This window comes from Callospermophilus lateralis, chromosome 1 (genome assembly GCF_048772815.1).
Source record: "Callospermophilus lateralis isolate mCalLat2 chromosome 1, mCalLat2.hap1, whole genome shotgun sequence".
NCBI classification, from domain to species: Eukaryota; Metazoa; Chordata; class Mammalia; order Rodentia; family Sciuridae; genus Callospermophilus; species Callospermophilus lateralis.
Window position 1 is genome coordinate 33104970 of NC_135305.1, and position 17161 is coordinate 33122130.

The following is a 17161-nucleotide window of genomic DNA, read 5'->3' on the forward strand; positions in this document are numbered from 1 at the left end:
GAATTTCCTCCCTTTTTCAGGATGAATACTATTCCTTTATATATATTTGCCAGATTTTGTTTATCTACTCATCTGAGCATGGACACTTAGGCTCACTTGTCCTATGTTTTTCAGAATGTCTTTCCCCTGGCTTCTTTAACACTTTCAATTCCTTTGGGAACTATTTTATAGAAACAATGTTTTTCAAGACATCTCCTTTTTATTTGCTATTCTGAAGTCCGAAGTTGAATGCCTAGCTTAGAGGAGACTGCTGACCACACAACATTAGAAATTAGGCCTGGGACAGAATTAGGTATTTTTGCAAGGATCTCTTAGTTGGTATTCTATAATTAAAAATTAATAATAACTAGTACATCATACGCTCTATGTGCTTAAGCTCCACCTTGTGTTCTTTGTATATATGTACTTTAATAAATCCCCATAATAACCTTATGATTATTTCCCTGGCATTCCCCCACTGAAGCCAAATTATATTTTCTCAAACATAAAGCTGCTCAGGCCACCCATCTCTGCCTTCCACCTGGTTCATGTGTTCATTATTCAAGGCCATCTCCTTCAGAAAGTCTTCCTTGCCATATCTCTGTGAGTCAGCTCCACCTCCTCTATAGCCTGTGCATACTCCTTTGGACAGCTCTTCTCAACTGTATGCACATAATTTTTGTGGATCTGTGAACTTGGCTAAGTACCACCACAAGACGGTGAAGTCTTTACAAACCATACTTACTAAATTATTTTTGTATCCCTGGTCTAGGGCATCTAGGGCAAAGCTTGCTGGGTGGAGAAATGGGTGCCTCTGAAACTGGATACAGATAGCCCCCCTATTCACTTTGACTTTCCCAACATCATGATCTTTTTGGTCATTATTCACCAATCCACTTTCTCTGCTCTAATATCCTCTAATAAAGTGGAAACACCTGGCTTTTAGTTATATTATGGGCTCAATAGGTATTTATCAGGTATCTACTTAAGTGCCAGAAAAGTTACAAAACAGCAATGAAGAAAGGTTGCTGATATAAATACACTCTAGATAAGGGAGACACAGAGAAGGACATTAGATGGTGACGCATACTGCTGGAAAGGGGACCAGGATAGTAAGTGGCCTGGCAATCTTACTGAGAAGGTATCTGTTGGGCTAAGGGTTCAGGGGAAGAGCCTTTGGGCAGAATGAAGAACAAAAGGGAGCAACATGAAATATCTGAAGACAGCAAAGGAAGCCAGCAGAGCTAGCTCACAGGATGTGGACACAAAATGGAGGGTGAGGAGGAAAGGCCCCCAGGCAAGCAGTTGGAGATCTGCTCTAACTGCAAGAGAAAGTGCTGGAAGGTTTTCCACTGGGGAGCAGTTTCTGTAGAGCCCACTAGTTTTTCATTTCCTTCTGGTTTCTGCCCAGATACCTCATTCTAGAGGACTTCCCTGACCACCCTATTAAAATGCAGCCCGGCCTTCTTTGGCCCTTCTACATCCCCTTACTCTGCCTTTTAGGTCTAAGCACCACCTGATGTCACATATTTGTTTTCTTGATGGCAAACTTTTCCTATTCACCAAGCTGTGAGCAGCCAGTTGGTTTCTCCCAGCCATCTCCCAGATATATCATTGCTTGCTTTTGCAAGATATGGACAATATCTTCAATATTCCCACATGGCTAGAACAGCACCAGGCACATAGTTAGCTCCCAATAAAAGTGGGCTGATGGATCTTGTTACTGTCTCTACGGTTTTGCCTTTTCCAGAATGTCATGTACTTGGACTCATGTAACATGTACCCTTTTCAGATCAGCTTCTTTCACTTAGTAATGTGCGCTTAAAATTGTTTCCATGTGTTTTCATAGTTTGAGAGCTTGTTTCTTTTTAGCATCAAGTAATATTCCATTGTGTGCATATCCCCAGTTTGTTTATCCATTCACTTAGTGAAGGACATCTTGGTTGCTTCTAGGTTTTGGCAATTGTGAATACAGTTGCTATAAATATTAAGAAAGTGTATCGTGTGAATTAATCTGACTTACATTTTAAATGGATCATTCTAGCTGCTGTAATAACAATAAATTTGGAGTCAAAGTCAGAATAAAGTCCAGATGAAGACAGAAGTATAAATGGGAGAGTGAGAGCAGCCATTAGGGTGGCAGTAAAACCAAAACATGCCCCTTGATGTCAGACAACTAGTGTGCAACACATTCTCAAAGCAATAATTAAACAATTTCATTCTTCATGTGGGGCATATGCATATAAAAAGAAATTTACAAAAGCTGATAAACTGAGGAATTATTCGTATAAGCACTATGTGTTATCAGGATAAAATTAAATTGATGGAATTTGATTAGACCTATTAAAACTAAAAAATGTACATGCCCCTTTGACCTGATATCTTCACTCCTAGGAATTTATTCTTTGTACACTACACACTTATAAAAGAATATCAAAATACCAAATTATACTGTTGCATAGTGTGTATATATGTATAAGTAACAAATGCCACTATCATGTATAATTTTAATGTACTAATTTAAAAAAACAAAAAAAATTGTCAAAATAAAACACAGGGAAGTTCACCAGGCATTGCTTGTATTTCCACACTGGAAGAAACATAAGTATTCATTAAGAGGAAACCAGGAGGCTTGAGTTGTGGCTAGCACGTGTGAGGCCCTGGGTCTAATCCTTAGCACTGCATATAAATAAATATTGTGTCCAAATACAACTAATATACATATGAAATCAGTTAAAAAAAAACAAAACCTTACACCCAGCATGGGGGTAGTGGGTGAGAAAAAACTTTTAAATAATTGTATACCACTGTCAAATAAAACAAGGAGAGAAAGAGTTTTAAAATACATTGTGCCTAGAAGTACTCTATTTGTACTAAAACACCACAGGCTATATTGATATTGGTAAAGTTTAAAATACAGAGAGAGAAAGAATGAAAGGGATGAGGAGACAACACTGATCTAAGTAGACAAATTTTTCCAAGGATTTATAAAAAATTTAAGCAGCAACTATTTGAAGAGAATGGAAAAGTAAAGGTTGGAGAGAGAATTTAAGTTTTAAAAATATCAACTTGTATTTTATTTGAAGGTTTTAAAAACCAAACCTTTGAGAGAAGTAACAAAATAAACAAGAACACACAGACATATCATTGCTTGCTTTTGCAAGATATGGACAATAGCTTCAATATTCATTTAGACACAATGGATGAACTCAGGTACACACTGATGCAGGTAGTTGAGAAACACACTTGAAAACTGTCAAACACAGTGGGTGAAACGAATGCCTTTGATCAGAACACAACAGCCCATATTCCTAAGCAACTTTCTAGTATAAGCCCGTGTTTTATTTGTGATTATGCAATTTGAAAACTGTTTTGAACAATGCTTGATGGATCCTAGCTCTCAGTGCTTTACTAAACAGTTTTTGTCTCCGAAAAGAGGCATGAACTCTTCTGGGCTTCCTAAAGAAGCATCTTTTGACCTATGATGGCTCTGCTGCCATTTAATGTTCAACAACAAGTTTTATAAGTTGAGAGCTCCTATGGAATAGGTAACATTCAAAAGCAGATGAATGCAACTTTCTTTCCTATGAGAGAATCTGACGTATTTTATACTCCAGGGGATTATGCATAAAAGAAAATCTTTCTAGGAAAAGATAAATTACATCCTCATATAGTTTTTTGTTGTTGTTTTTCAATGCTGAGGATCAAACCCAGGGCCTTATGCATGCTAGGTAAGTGCTCTTCTACCCAGCCCCAACCTCTTACATTCTTAAGAAATGTAGTATATGTTAAAGATTTTTTTTTCTTAACTACATCACAATCAGGCAGCTCTTCCAAAGGCAATGATTTATTCTGATTTTACTTCAACCACCTATTTTCTGTATGCTATAACTACAGCTCTCTAAATGTCACTATTTTAGAGGGGGGCTTTGTTTACATAGTTTCCTATATTGGCTCTAAACTATTTCTAATTTCAGGAATGTGAAATGTTTACCAAATCCACTCTTTTTCAGTTGCAAATGTATTTCTAAAGCAAGAATTCTAATTGCCATTTACTGGGAAGTTGCAGAATAGTTAGGTATTTTGCAAGTCAATTCAGGAGAAAAACAGAAAGCTTGCTTAAGTCCAATTCAGGTAAGGTTAAGCTCAGCAGGCCTAGACACACAGACAGAGCCAACCTCTCACTCCTCCTGTGCGCGCCATTGTAATGTTAACAGAGCAAACAAAAGACCCCAGGGGAAGAGAAGGCAGATTACCAGTCCCAACAAAAACTATGACAGTGGTCTCTTTTAAGACCCACAGGGAAGGACACAAACCAGGCTTAAAAGTATTAGTTCACTTCTTGCCATTTGCATTTTTTTACCCAATCAAGGCAACAAACAGAGAAAGGCACTATTGCTAAAAAGAGCTACCTTGAAACAAAAACACATTAAATTCACAGCAATATTAAAGCTGTGATGCTCCCTAAATGGAGGGAGCTTAACCTACTGAAATGATTTCTGACCAGGAAAGGTGAGGAAAGGTAGGTAAAGTGGGGTGGAGCTGGCACCCATTTCACTAGGCAAGGGAGAGGCTGGAAGCCAGGATATCAAAAATGAGCATCAGCTAGAGTGGTAATGCAAGAGCCAGTTGACTGAAAGGAGCAGACACCACAGAGAGGTGCATGTCCACCTAAGGAAGACTCACAGGTCTCTCAGTTGATATGGACGGCCAGCATGAAGGTGGAGACTGCCAGGTCATTCTCTTGCAAAGAAACCAAGTTTCCAGCCCAAAGCACTAGTGACTTCACTTGGTAATTATCAATACACCAAAAACCAGTGTATTATGAGACAGCGCCAAACTCTGTGGAATGCCTCTGAACTAGATTAAATCACTAGACTAGTAATTAAACTAACTTTACATGGGAGAGTTCTCGTGCTCAAACTTGAGCAATCCTGCTCATTTCAGGAAAGCAATTTTAGCACAAAAGTGGAAACAAGCAACTTCTGAGCCTCTGTTTCAGCTCAAATACCAAGGCTGGCAGTCTCTGTTCACCCAACTACAAAACCAGGATACCAACTGCTTCCAAAGAGTGTTAAAGGGAATTAAGATTATGAAATAATGTGAAGATGAAAAGCACAAAGTCCCTGGCTCGTAACATCTGCAGGTGATTTAACAGGCCCTGTTTCTGTATCAGCAAACAAGTTTTTACCATTTTATCCATCTAGACATTCTGATGACAGTCACCACCAGAGTACCCAAGTGCTTTTACCAGACAGCCCCATTGAAAGACTCCTTGGCATCCTGTCAAAATGACAAGCTGCTACATGGTGTTATACACGGCAAGAGCCTAAAAATTTTAGAAAAGAAGATGATTTCAAACTGATCTATGCTATGCCTCATGATAATACTGTTTATTTCTTGTAGCTGGATAATAAATTGGTAAAGAAAATAGCTATAGAATATTGCTTACTGCACAATCCGATTGAGCATCTTAAGTGCTGCTTTTAAAAAAATCAGCATTTTTATTCTCAAAAACCACATATGCTTAAGTAAATAAAGCAAGTTGTTCCTATCTCCCCAGATCAATCTCATTAAGGAGGACATCACATTGTATTTGATTCTTACAAAGGCTCAGCTTATGGGGTGCTCTTTCTAACCACTTGACCATGATAAATATCATTTGGGGAATGTAGATGTGCCTGAAATGACCTCAATTATTATTAATTCTGGATATTTAGTGAGATTACCTGAAGAATTCTGGGTAGTCAAAAAAGGGGGAAAAAAGTATTAGGGTAAGATCTCACAAATGCTGCACTGAATGTCAAAACAAGATATTAAAAAGTTCTCTAAAAAGCAATATGGTAGTAAACTGAAATTCATGGGGATCAGTTATACCCACTCGGTATGAACTGAGACTAGGAAAACAGAAATCAACTCTCTCAATGTTATATGTCTGTGGGATAAAATTTCCAGGGACAATATTGTACATGAAGATCAAAAGAGCTATATGTTGCAGAGGGTAAAAATGAAGACAGTATGCTCTGTAAAACCACATTAATAGATGATTCAAAAAAGAATTAGGTAGTGATCAAGACACTGGTTTAAAATTTACATGAATAATTGGAATAAGACATTTCTTGAAATTAGCCTTAGAAACAAACCATTATTAATTTCATATAATTGTTTTTATAATTTCTGTGTAAATTTAAGAAACTACTTTAAGTATACATTTGACTTCTCCCCCTATATTCTTAAAAGTTTACTTATTCAAGTTGGTCTAAACATTTTTTTTGGAATTTTACTGAAAAATGGTGATAGTCTTAGAGCAGGGCATATATACAAATGATTTTGGTATATTTCATTACAACTTTATGGTAGAATGATGTGAATGAACATTTTCAAATATTCTCTGAAAGTTTGGTTTTTACAATAATTCTGAAAAACAATTTTTAAATGAAAAATGGTTAAGATTTGTAATAATTGAGAGGTGGCGTACACATAGAAAACACAGATAGGGCCAATGTGTAGGATCAGAAAATAAAATTCTTGCCCCGGTATGGGTTAACTGAACTCAGGATGCCTCCTGAAGATGGTGCCCTAGGATTCTTGCATATATCCCTCATGAAGGAGGACATGGAGAATTAGGTTTTGTATCAATAACAAATCAAAATAAAGCCCCAGCCAGTGATGCTGTAAAGAGTTGTGCTGAACAGCTCTAGTGGACACCATTCACATCATAGCTTGGATTTGTGTCTCTGTGAAGGTAGTTTTTTGGCAGATGGCAGAATGGGAACCTCCCTATGGGTTCCAGAAGAACATTTCTTCACAAGAAAAATCAATTTCATGCTGATAAACAGTTACTAGTTTAGCAAATGATCAAACAATTCAAACAAATGATTAATAGATACCTTGTAGATGCCAAAGAACCCCAGATCTCGCAGGACGGACAGAGCACTGACTCGGGGTCCAGTGGTGATTTCTCCAGCCACTTGCAAACGGATCTTGACAATTTCTAAAGGATTTGTGAAAATCACTTGGGAGCCTCCAGCCTAAAAAGATAAAGAAAAGATTTAGGATCAAACTGGGAAATGGTAAGGTGGGTCAGAAAGAAATGAACAATTATTCTCAATAAAGCTTAGAAAGTTCTGTGCTAAAGAGACTCTAGTTTCAGTCTTTGTCCCATCAATTAAAACAGCTTGTTGATCAAAAGCTTGAATCAAAATACAGTTACTGTTTAGAAGCCTCAGGTGGAGATCCTGCCTCCTTAATGTGGAGGCTATGAGAGCACCAAGACCAGAAGATTTCCCATTGGCCTCACTTGAATCCTCATGCAATAGCAAAGACTCTTTGAAGTACAAGCAACTGCCACACAGGCTCAAAGCCACGTATGCAGAGGAAGAAATAAAATCATGTATTATGCAAACACAGAGACACATTTGCCTCTCAGAATAGGAGGGGAGCAAGGAGGACAAACGTTTTTGAATAATGGATTTTGTGATTCTAGGATGATTCAAATATCTCCAGTGCTATGGTTTAGAGGTGAAGTGTCCCCTAAAAGCTCATGTGTGAGACAATGCAAGAATGACTGGGTTCTGACAGCCTTAACCCAATCAATGAAATAATCGCCTGATAGGGGTTAACTGAGTGGTAACTAAAAGCAGGTAGGATGTGGCTGGGGGAGGTGGGCACTAGGATACACCTTGGGAGTTTATATTTTGTCTGGTGAGGGGAGCGCTCTCTCTCTCTCTATATATATATATCTATTCCTAGGTGCCATGCCCACAACTGCTTTCCTCCACCACACTCTCTGTCATAATGTTCTGCCACATGTCGGGCCCTGAGGAATAAAGTCAGCCATCTATGGATGGAGATCTTTTGAAACCATGAGTCTCCAAATAAACTTTTCCTCCTCAAATTGTTCTTTAAGTCTTTTGGTCACAGTAGCAAAAAAGTAAAAAAATAGCTAGAGAACACATCCACTTAGGTTAAAAAACAATCTTAAAAAAAAATTGTGGGGACTGGGTTTGTGGCTCAGTGGTAGAGTACTCGTCTCGCATGTACAAGACCCTGGGTTGGACCCTCAGCACCACATAAAAATAAATAAGGGACATAAAGACATTGTGTCCAACTACAACTAAAAAATTAATATTTAAAAAAATTTGTGGATCATCAAATACCATTTTATAGAATTATAATTTTATTTATTACCTGTGGAGAGAATTATTCTTTTCATATAAGATAAATGGTATGTCAAAGTAGTAAAAATAGGCATTAAATCAATTATGGTTTAAACTATGAACAATGTGTGTTATTTCATTCCAGAAATGGCTGGATGCCACTCCTCCAAGAACATTAGTGAAATCTTTAAAATGCACTATACAGGAAATTTTAAGCTAGCTATTTTGAAGCTAAGCCTATGCTTATTATCAGCAATTATATTATTTCATAGTGTACTTCAACTTGTTATTCATTGTCACGAATATACTAAATTTTATATACCCAAACTAAGGTTACTATGTAGCACAGTTCAGAATACCTGTTATACAGTGACCTCACCAAAGCCAGACCACAGACACAGAGCTGCCGTTTTACAGCTTATTAGATGTCATCAGGGCAACTCGTACAATGTCACACCAAACTACCTCTTGGTAGATTCTCTACTCTCAGTCCTCAATGTATGCAGCCTCACAAAATGGTCTTGGCTAATTGTAACTGGCTACAAAGATGGTCTTTGAAGACCATTATTATTTATAAGAGATGACAATAAGTGGGAAACAAAATAAATATACAATGACAAGGGATAGATTAATTGAGCATGTCCACATATTGAGATATTGTGCAGTTAAAAAAATAACTCTGTGGAGAAATATTCAATATATACTGTTAAGTAGAAACTCTAAACATTAAATATGTTTAAAATACATGTAGGCTTTTCCCTCTGATGTACCCTACTACACAGAAGACATACACCAATGTGGTGCTTTGGGGGTAGTAAGATTTCAAATAGTTTACTTCTTCTATTTTTTTCATGTGTGTGTGTGGGTGTGGATGTGGGTGTGTGCGCGCGTGCATCTGCATGCACACACATTATATATATGTAAAATAAATATATATATATTTGTACACACACATATAGAAAGAGAGATCATGTGCTACTTCTATAAAGAAAAATAAATACTTGTGCATAGCTTCAAAGAAAAATGTTCATTTACTAACTCTAAATCAAATTGTTTTTCCATTTTTACAATTTGATATCATAATCAAGACACAGCTGTTCTTAAAAACAGACAAGGATTTCTCCTCTCTCCACATTTAGAGGGGAACACCATTCACCAGTGTTGACAATGGCAGACTATCTCTTCTTGGCTGCTTTTATCATGTTTTACTCATTGGCTTCACCTCTAAGGGGATGAGCCAAATGAGCTTGGTAGGAACAACCTGGATTGGGCTCACTGAAAGACCCAGAAGGCCCTCATAAAGCAGGAAGCAGAGAATGGGATGGCACCCCAGAGGTGGAGTGTCCTGGTCCACAGGCAGCCTGTTCCCTTACTCTATGGCCCAGAACAGCCCTGCTTGGCTCATATGCTGCCACTGCCTTACTTGGTAAGAACATCCCCTGCCTGTCTACTGCCCTCAGTGTTCTGTGGGTTTATATCTATCTTTTCAGTAGGTCATGAAGGGAGTTGTTGAAGGCTGCAGAATGAAGAGATGAAACAGATTTTGGTAACTACACTAAGTGTATGATAAGCATTCTGTGTGTGCTTCTGAATCAGAAGCACACAGTGAAATGAAATGAAGCGTATAAAAGTGAAATGGTATCAAGAGACTCACAAAAATGAACAAAAATTTAAAATATAAAAAGTATCTTACACCTGGATGGAGTTAGCTTGAGGGCTCATTTCTAAAAGTGCCAACAATGGTAAGATCATCTCTACTGGGGATAAAATAAAGTGTAATCAGAGCATACCATCTTCTTGGAGAACAGAAGAGAAGTGCAGCCCACCTGCATTCAAGCCCTGGCAACAGAAGGTAAGGAGGTAGCTGAGCACCTTGTGTGAAGAGCCAGCCTTGGCCCCCACATCTATCAAATTCTTGCTTGCCAGGAAGAGCAGAGACCACGAATGTCCAGCTGCCACACAGTGCCCAAGACAGCACAGTGGTTCCACAAATTCAGGTTTCTTTCCCCTTCTCCTAATGAGCTGGTTTTCCTCCTTGGCTACAAATCACAATCACCTGCAGAGCTTGTGAAAAACAGTGCCTTCTAGACCCGACTCTACACAGCTCAATAATTTCAGCATTTTGCCCTTATTAAAAAAATAATTATTTTGGGCAATGAGAGTTGACAGAGTTCCTTCAGTTCCTCACCGCCCTCCTGCATCAGCTTCCCAGGTAGCTGGAATTATAGGCATGTGCCAACACGCTTACCAATCACTGTTAATTCCAAGGGTTTACTAAGTTCCGAGGGTTTACTAAGCCCTCCTTAAGACTATGATTTCTAGTCTCAAGTCTTCCATATTATTTCAAAGAGTAAATTTCACTTTTTACCTCTGATCTCATAACCAAATGCTGCTTTATTAAAGGGTACAATTTTTAGTTACAGATTGTTGTCTATTATCTTCTGTATTTACTACTGCTTGTAAAAGTTCTGAACAATGTATATATAGTCAAATATAAATACTCAGCTCCCTGACTCCAAGCCAATTGACAGATAACCAATTCTTTCAGAACAGCCAACTGAGTTCTCATCACTGAGAATGATGCGAGACAAATCCACTTCAGAGAGCTCGTCAAGGGGAAAGAGTGCAGTGATACCAGGAAAAAATAACCCCTGGTGGACTCAGGAAGAAAGAATCTACAGACTCAAAGTGGCACATTGTAAAGGTGTCAAAGATGAAACAGGTCCTTTGGAGTCAGGCTGGAAGGAAATTCGAGACTCTAAGGCACCGAGAGAAGATGCTTATCATCAGATGCACAGTGTCTGAGTATCACCGCGGCTTGACCACGGTGAATGAAGACCAGGAGTTGGATGAGCAGCAGGCAGAGTGGTGCTCTGTGGCCCACCTTAAAGACTTCATTTCACAGTACCTTAGCCATGTTGCTCCTTCACAGAGATCAAAGATAGCTGAATCTGCAGACAACGAACAGGAACACCTATTGTGTGCAATGTCTTTGTGTCTCTCATCACTTGAGAGCTCTGGCTGTGTGAAGATACTGGTTTTTTTGTGCATGCAATTTTGTCACAAATCATTTCCCCATGACTTTTTGGAGTATGACAAGGAGGATGGGGAGATTTTCCATACTGAACTCTGTGTGGCATATTGTTTTTACAGTGGGGACACTTTCTTCTCTACAGGTTTCCTGTCATAGTCTTTATTACTGAATCCATCTTAGAAAGAAACACACCTATTAAAGACCACTTCTACAACTCCATCATTCATTCATTTATTTGTTCACCAAATATTTATAAGCATTGTGTTCAAAGTTTGTACTGGGAATTGCAAGGAGACAAGACAAGAAGCATTCCTGTCCATCAGGGACTACTAAGGTATTGCTTTACATATACTGTGAATCTTTTTTTTTTCTCTTCCAGATTTTACCTAGGAGTAAATGGAGACCGGAAGAAGATTAAAGCAATTGTTAGGAGTTGAATTGTGTTGTACCATAAGTCATAGTTGACCATGACTAACCCCTCTGAGGCACCTAACTACCTGCGCTTCAGAAGTGACCATGTATTTGGAGATGGACCTCTGAAAAGAGAATTAAGTCAAAATGAAGTCTTTAAAGTGGGCCTTAATCCAATCTCACTGGTATTCTTATAAGCACAGGAAATTAAACACAGACACATAAGGGGGAAAGGCTATGTGAGGACTCAGGGGAAAGACAGCCATCTCTAAGCCATGGAGGGAGGCCTCAGAGAAACCAACCCTGCCAATACCTTGATCTTGGACTTCCATCCTTCAGGAATGTGATAAAATAAATTTCTGTAGTTTAAGCTGCCCAGTGTAGGGCATTTCACTTTGCAACTAATATTGCAGTTTGCTTAGGCTACCAGGAAAGCAAGCAGAAGAAAGAATTCTCTATGGAGTTCAATAACTACGTGACTTACAAGTGTAGGAAATGGTATGTGAGAAAAGGTAAAACTATTCCCTGTGATAAGAGTTAAGGTCCAGACAAATTGGTATGACAGTTCAGAGGAGGGCAAGAGTTCTGGCTGGGATGTCCCAGGAAGTGGTAAAACACATAAGATAACATGGTGGCTACTGACTGAAGAGGCCTTAGGGCCTAGGTAGTCCAGACAGAAGTTGCACAAAACCTCAGTGACTGGGGTGACCAAAGGCATGCCATACTTAAATGGGTAACACCATGCCTGTCAATTAACATTTTTATAAAGATGATAAGATCTACATCATCATCCACCAGCATTCACCTGAGTGCTTACTAAATCAGGCATTGTGGTAAGAGTTTATAATCTTTTTTTCTGCTGCTGGGTTGGTCTTTTTAAGATCATAAAGTCTTTTAAGATCATAAACTAAAGCTGAGAGGAGTAAAGGAGGTTATTTACCTTGCCTAGGGTCACACAGCTGGGAAGACAGGACTTGGATTCTACCTGGAGCTACTGAAGTGACAGCCTGAGCACTCATACTGCTACTGCTATGGAAGTGGTATGAAAAAGGATAGCTGAGAATCCCTCTGCTGGGCCAAATCATGGAAGGTCTGTGACACCATCTTGATGGACAGGGTTGCATACTGGATTTGGTGCATGGGAGCTTGTAGAAGAGGAAGGTAGTGGGTAAACACGGTTTAGGAGTTGGAGAGTAGTCTGACTAGTATCTACACATCTGGAAGGTGCCCAGGCAACAGAGGAAGAGCGGGTATTAGAGAAAGAGAGCCCTGAGGCAGGGATAGCAATTAGGGTTAACAATCAGGATTTTAGCAGAGTAGGTGAGAAATGAAAGTCCACAATTAGAACAATTACTTCAGTAATGAACTAGGAGGTGAGTGATGAATGCAATAGAGACCAAGAGGGTTTGGCTGCAGAATATGGGACTGAAGAAGGACCCACATTTTTGCATCTCCTTAAGAGGAACAAAGGGTTTTAAAGAGAAATAGGACAAAAGGCAAGGAAGAGTGAGTTTGAGGGCAGATTCCACATAAATCAGAAGCAGGGGAGTGATGGGGGAAAAAAAAAAAACAACAACTGAAGGGAAGAACTTATATGGAGTGGGAGGAAGAAAAAAAAGAGACCTAAGAAGAGATGAGAAACCACCGATACACAGCAGTGTTCCGGTCATCTGGGCACAGAAGGCAAGAGACAAGCTTACAGAAGGCAGGTGGCGAAGTGGCCAACAGCATCTGCTGACACAGGCAGGCTAAGTGGAGCCCACCAGGACCAGAGACCAGCGAGGGCAAAGTGGAGGCTGAGGATTTAGAGAGCTGTGTGGTCTACACCTTCTGATGAAGGGGAAGATGGTAGTGATTTGTGAGAGCAAATGAAAATTTACTTAGGGTAGTTAAGGAAAAAAGACCTGGGGGAAAAGGAGAGTGTGGAGACGAAACAGAGCTAGGGATAATTACTCCTCGGTTAAGCAAACCAGCACAAGTTCCAAGTAGCGGAAGAGGAGAAGTGGAAGATACAAATATGAAGCCTTTGCTTTCATGACACTCATAGAAGAGGGGGGCAATTTTGTTACAAGACCAAAACTGATAACTGGTCATTTTCCCATTTGTGCTTTGAAGACAAACAGAATCAAATGGAACAAGGTTTGGCACAAGGAGACACAAATCGAAGTCTGATGCATCAACCAAAATAATAGTCGATCCCCTTGGAAAATCAATGATAAGATAGTATTCTGGCTCTCCATTTGAAGTTATGGAGAAGTCAGTCTGATCCGTACACAGGGCTGAAGTAGCTACTGACTCTAAAGATGAGTCCACAGACAACTGCTCATATATTCTGTTTCACAACCCAAATACACCGGGAGACACATGGGCCCCCATCTGTTTTCACACAGGGCTCTGCATCTGTACCTGTCCCAGGGAACCCAGAACCTGAGCAGCCTAGTGATGGGTGCTCTATTAGGAGCCTACTAGGTACACATAGGACTGTAGAGGAGCAATGACTAAGTTCAGTGCCATGTGGATTCTTACCCTGGCCATTATTGGCAGGTCCTGAACAAGAACATTTGATTAACTCACTCTATTCACATTGAATACTGGAACGGGTATAATAAAAAATTCTGTAGCATTTTAAAGAAGATGGATCCTGACATTCAAAAACATGTATCTTTAAAGAGAAAGATGGAAATGGTACACCAAAAATAATCTTACACGTTAACTTCTTTTTTTAAAAAAATTTAAGTTTGTTTTAATTAGTTACACATAACAGTAGAATACATTTATGCACGTTGATATATCATACATAAATGTGGTATAATTTCTCATTTTTCTTATTGTACATATTGTAGAATCATATCAGTCATGCAATCACATATATATATGGTAATAATGTCTGTTTCATTCTACTATCCCCATATCCCCTCCCCTCTCTTCATTCCCTTTCTACTATTCAGATACTTCATGTCTCTTTAAACAAAAAGTTTTCTTCATTTTGATCCTATATATTTCATGTTGTTATTTCTGACTAATGCCATTTATTTTAAAAGAACTTTCAAAATGAAGAAAACTAGTTTTTTGTTTGTTTTTTTAAGAGACACGAAGTACCTGAATAGTAGAAAAACAAGCACTGTATGTAGTTCAGGAGATTCAATGGTGTAAAGATGTCAATTTGTCTGTAAATTAACTTCAAAAGTAAAAAAACCAAAAAAAACCAAAAAAACAAAAACATCAATTTTCTTATAAATGAATATAATAGTCAAACATTATAAAGGTATAAAGGTATTTCCCCCCAAATTAATTTAAGATTCAAAACAATTTTCTAAATAAAACCCCAATATGGTTTTCCAAAAGTGTTTGAAGACAAGAATGTTATGAACAATCAGGTAGAAAATTTGGTGTCCAAACACATTCACAAACTTCTATACTGTCAGAAAATTTGTAAGTGTGTAGCAGGACAAACGATAAATAAAAAGATCCAAACATGGGGAGTCACTGAGTACCTCAAAAAGCCAGACAAGAAGTACTGAAGGGTGACATAGTCAATGGTGGGGTGGAGCCTTTCTATCTGTAGTTAGGAATCCCTCTGCCCAATGCACATTATTTGGAGGCCCCCTAGTGAGTCACTATGGTTTGCTGATCTTTTTTCTTTAAAAATGGATGAGTAGGATGTATTCATCATCAATCCCAGGGGCTGATGAGGAATATCGCTCAATCTTTCTGGGACAGCATCCAGAGCCTATTGACTCTTGCTTCCCAGGGTTCTGCTTTTTCTTTATTTATAGGCTATATAGTGAAGAGGTCCTGTGTGCTAGAGGAATCCAAAAAAAAAAAAAAAAAAAAGAAAGTACACAAGTGCAAGGAGGTCAAAATTTTGCTGCATAACATTCAGGAATGGTATGGGAATTATCTTTAACCAGTTGTATTAGGGATCATTTTGCAGTCTAGTTTTCAAATTGATTTCCTATGTCTGAGGGCTCTCCAGCAGAGGGAAAAGCGGCCCAGTTGTGGACTCCAATTGCTCCTTCCTCTGAGGCACTTTTCCTCTTCCTTCCTTTCTTCAGTTTTCTCATGTGCTAATACACCTCTCTTTCTGTCCTCAATGGCACTTGCAGGCTGTATCCTTTCCTCTAATATGTGGCTCTCCACACCTTGATTTCTATATTGACTGTTTCTAACCACACCTTGATTTCTATATTGACTGTTTCTAGCCACACCTTGATTTCTATATTGACTGTTTGTAGCCAGCCCTCTAACAATGTCCACGAACATTGAGTCTGCCCCTCAAGGTCCCTTTCTGACAGGATGGGTTTTCCCAGCAACCACGTGGAAGAAGTCACCTTGAGATTGACTGTTCAACAACAAACCACTCTACCAGTGTGACTAGAAATAAAACATGATTATAACTCTTTGAAAGACTAAAGTCCCCTGCAACCGCGCCCCCTACCTTAGGAAATCAGGGCCAGACATTTGTGGAACACTTTCCACGTAGCAGACACTGTGCTAAACTCTTCTTGTGCTCTCCCACATCCCCACAATCATGCCAGTGCAGGCTGTGGTGTTCCTGCCTTTGGAGATGAGAAAACAGAAGCACAGAGTTCTGCCCAAGGCAGAACCCAGTCTGGCCTGATTTCAAACCAAAGCTCAGAACACTTAGGCTTATTTGCTGACTGTTAAAGAAAATGAGCTTTAAAACAGATTCATTTTCGGTTTTCTTGCTTGAATGGAGTATCTGCCTGCATTTTTGGTTAATCTAGTCATGTGGACTGTAATTCCCATGTCTTGGTGAACCTCTGTCCATGAGATAAATAAATGATTCACAGACACTAATGCACATATGGAGGGAAAATATGGAGGGGAAATGTTCCTTTAGATACAATATAATTGGATTTTCATCAGATGCATTAAATTTTTCTTTGTATGTTAATAAATCTTGAGGAAACCAAACTAATGCACAATAGAATCCCTATATCATTCTAAATCTGAATCTAAGGCATGATTTAGACTCCGAAATGTACAACTGGTGATAATTTTAACTTTATTCAAATAACTTTGCAAAATGGTTATAAAGGTAGAGGTTTTACCTAAATATAGCATAGTGGCTCAAGGTAGGAAGGATGGATGTCTCACCTCTCAACCAAAAAGCCCAAGTTCACATCTCCTCATGATAGTTTTGGCTACTGTGATTCTGTGTGTCCAGGAGGCTGAGAGCAACTAAGGGAAATGAGACGGCAAGCTCCAACCGGGCCAGCATGAAGCCCAAGTAGAGAGGTTCTATCTACACAGAACATTGTTATTTCCAAATACACTAATTTTTCACACGATATGGTTCTCATGGTGCAAAGTAAAATTATAGGTTTGTTCTTCTAATGCTCCCCTCTGAAGTGGGCTAGAAGGACAGTCTGCAAAGAAACTGAAGCATAGCTTCTAGCATGGCTTCTCTCAGGCCATGCCCAGATGCTTCTCCAAGTGTGGTTTCCTCTTCTCTTCCTCACAGTTTTGTGACCCAAATTCCATAATAGTTACATAACTATTTACTTCACTGTTGACATTTCTAACTCTGCAGAAGGAATTTTGTGATAGGGAT

General features: G+C 39.0%; 1 protein-coding gene across 3 annotated transcripts in view; it reads right to left on the bottom strand.

The window, feature by feature from the left end:
• Positions 1-17161, bottom strand: part of Slc25a13 (solute carrier family 25 member 13) — a 178825-nt gene that overhangs the window by 21358 nt on the left and 140306 nt on the right. For all 3 annotated transcript variants that reach the window (XR_013088677.2, XM_076833883.2, XM_076833890.2), the window contains one exon: positions 6870-7010. Coding sequence is in view for 2 of the 3 variants with exons in the window: in XM_076833883.2 (XP_076689998.1) it covers positions 6870-7010 (141 nt within the window). In the remaining variant the exon portion in view is untranslated. The remainder of the gene's footprint in view (positions 1-6869; positions 7011-17161) is intronic.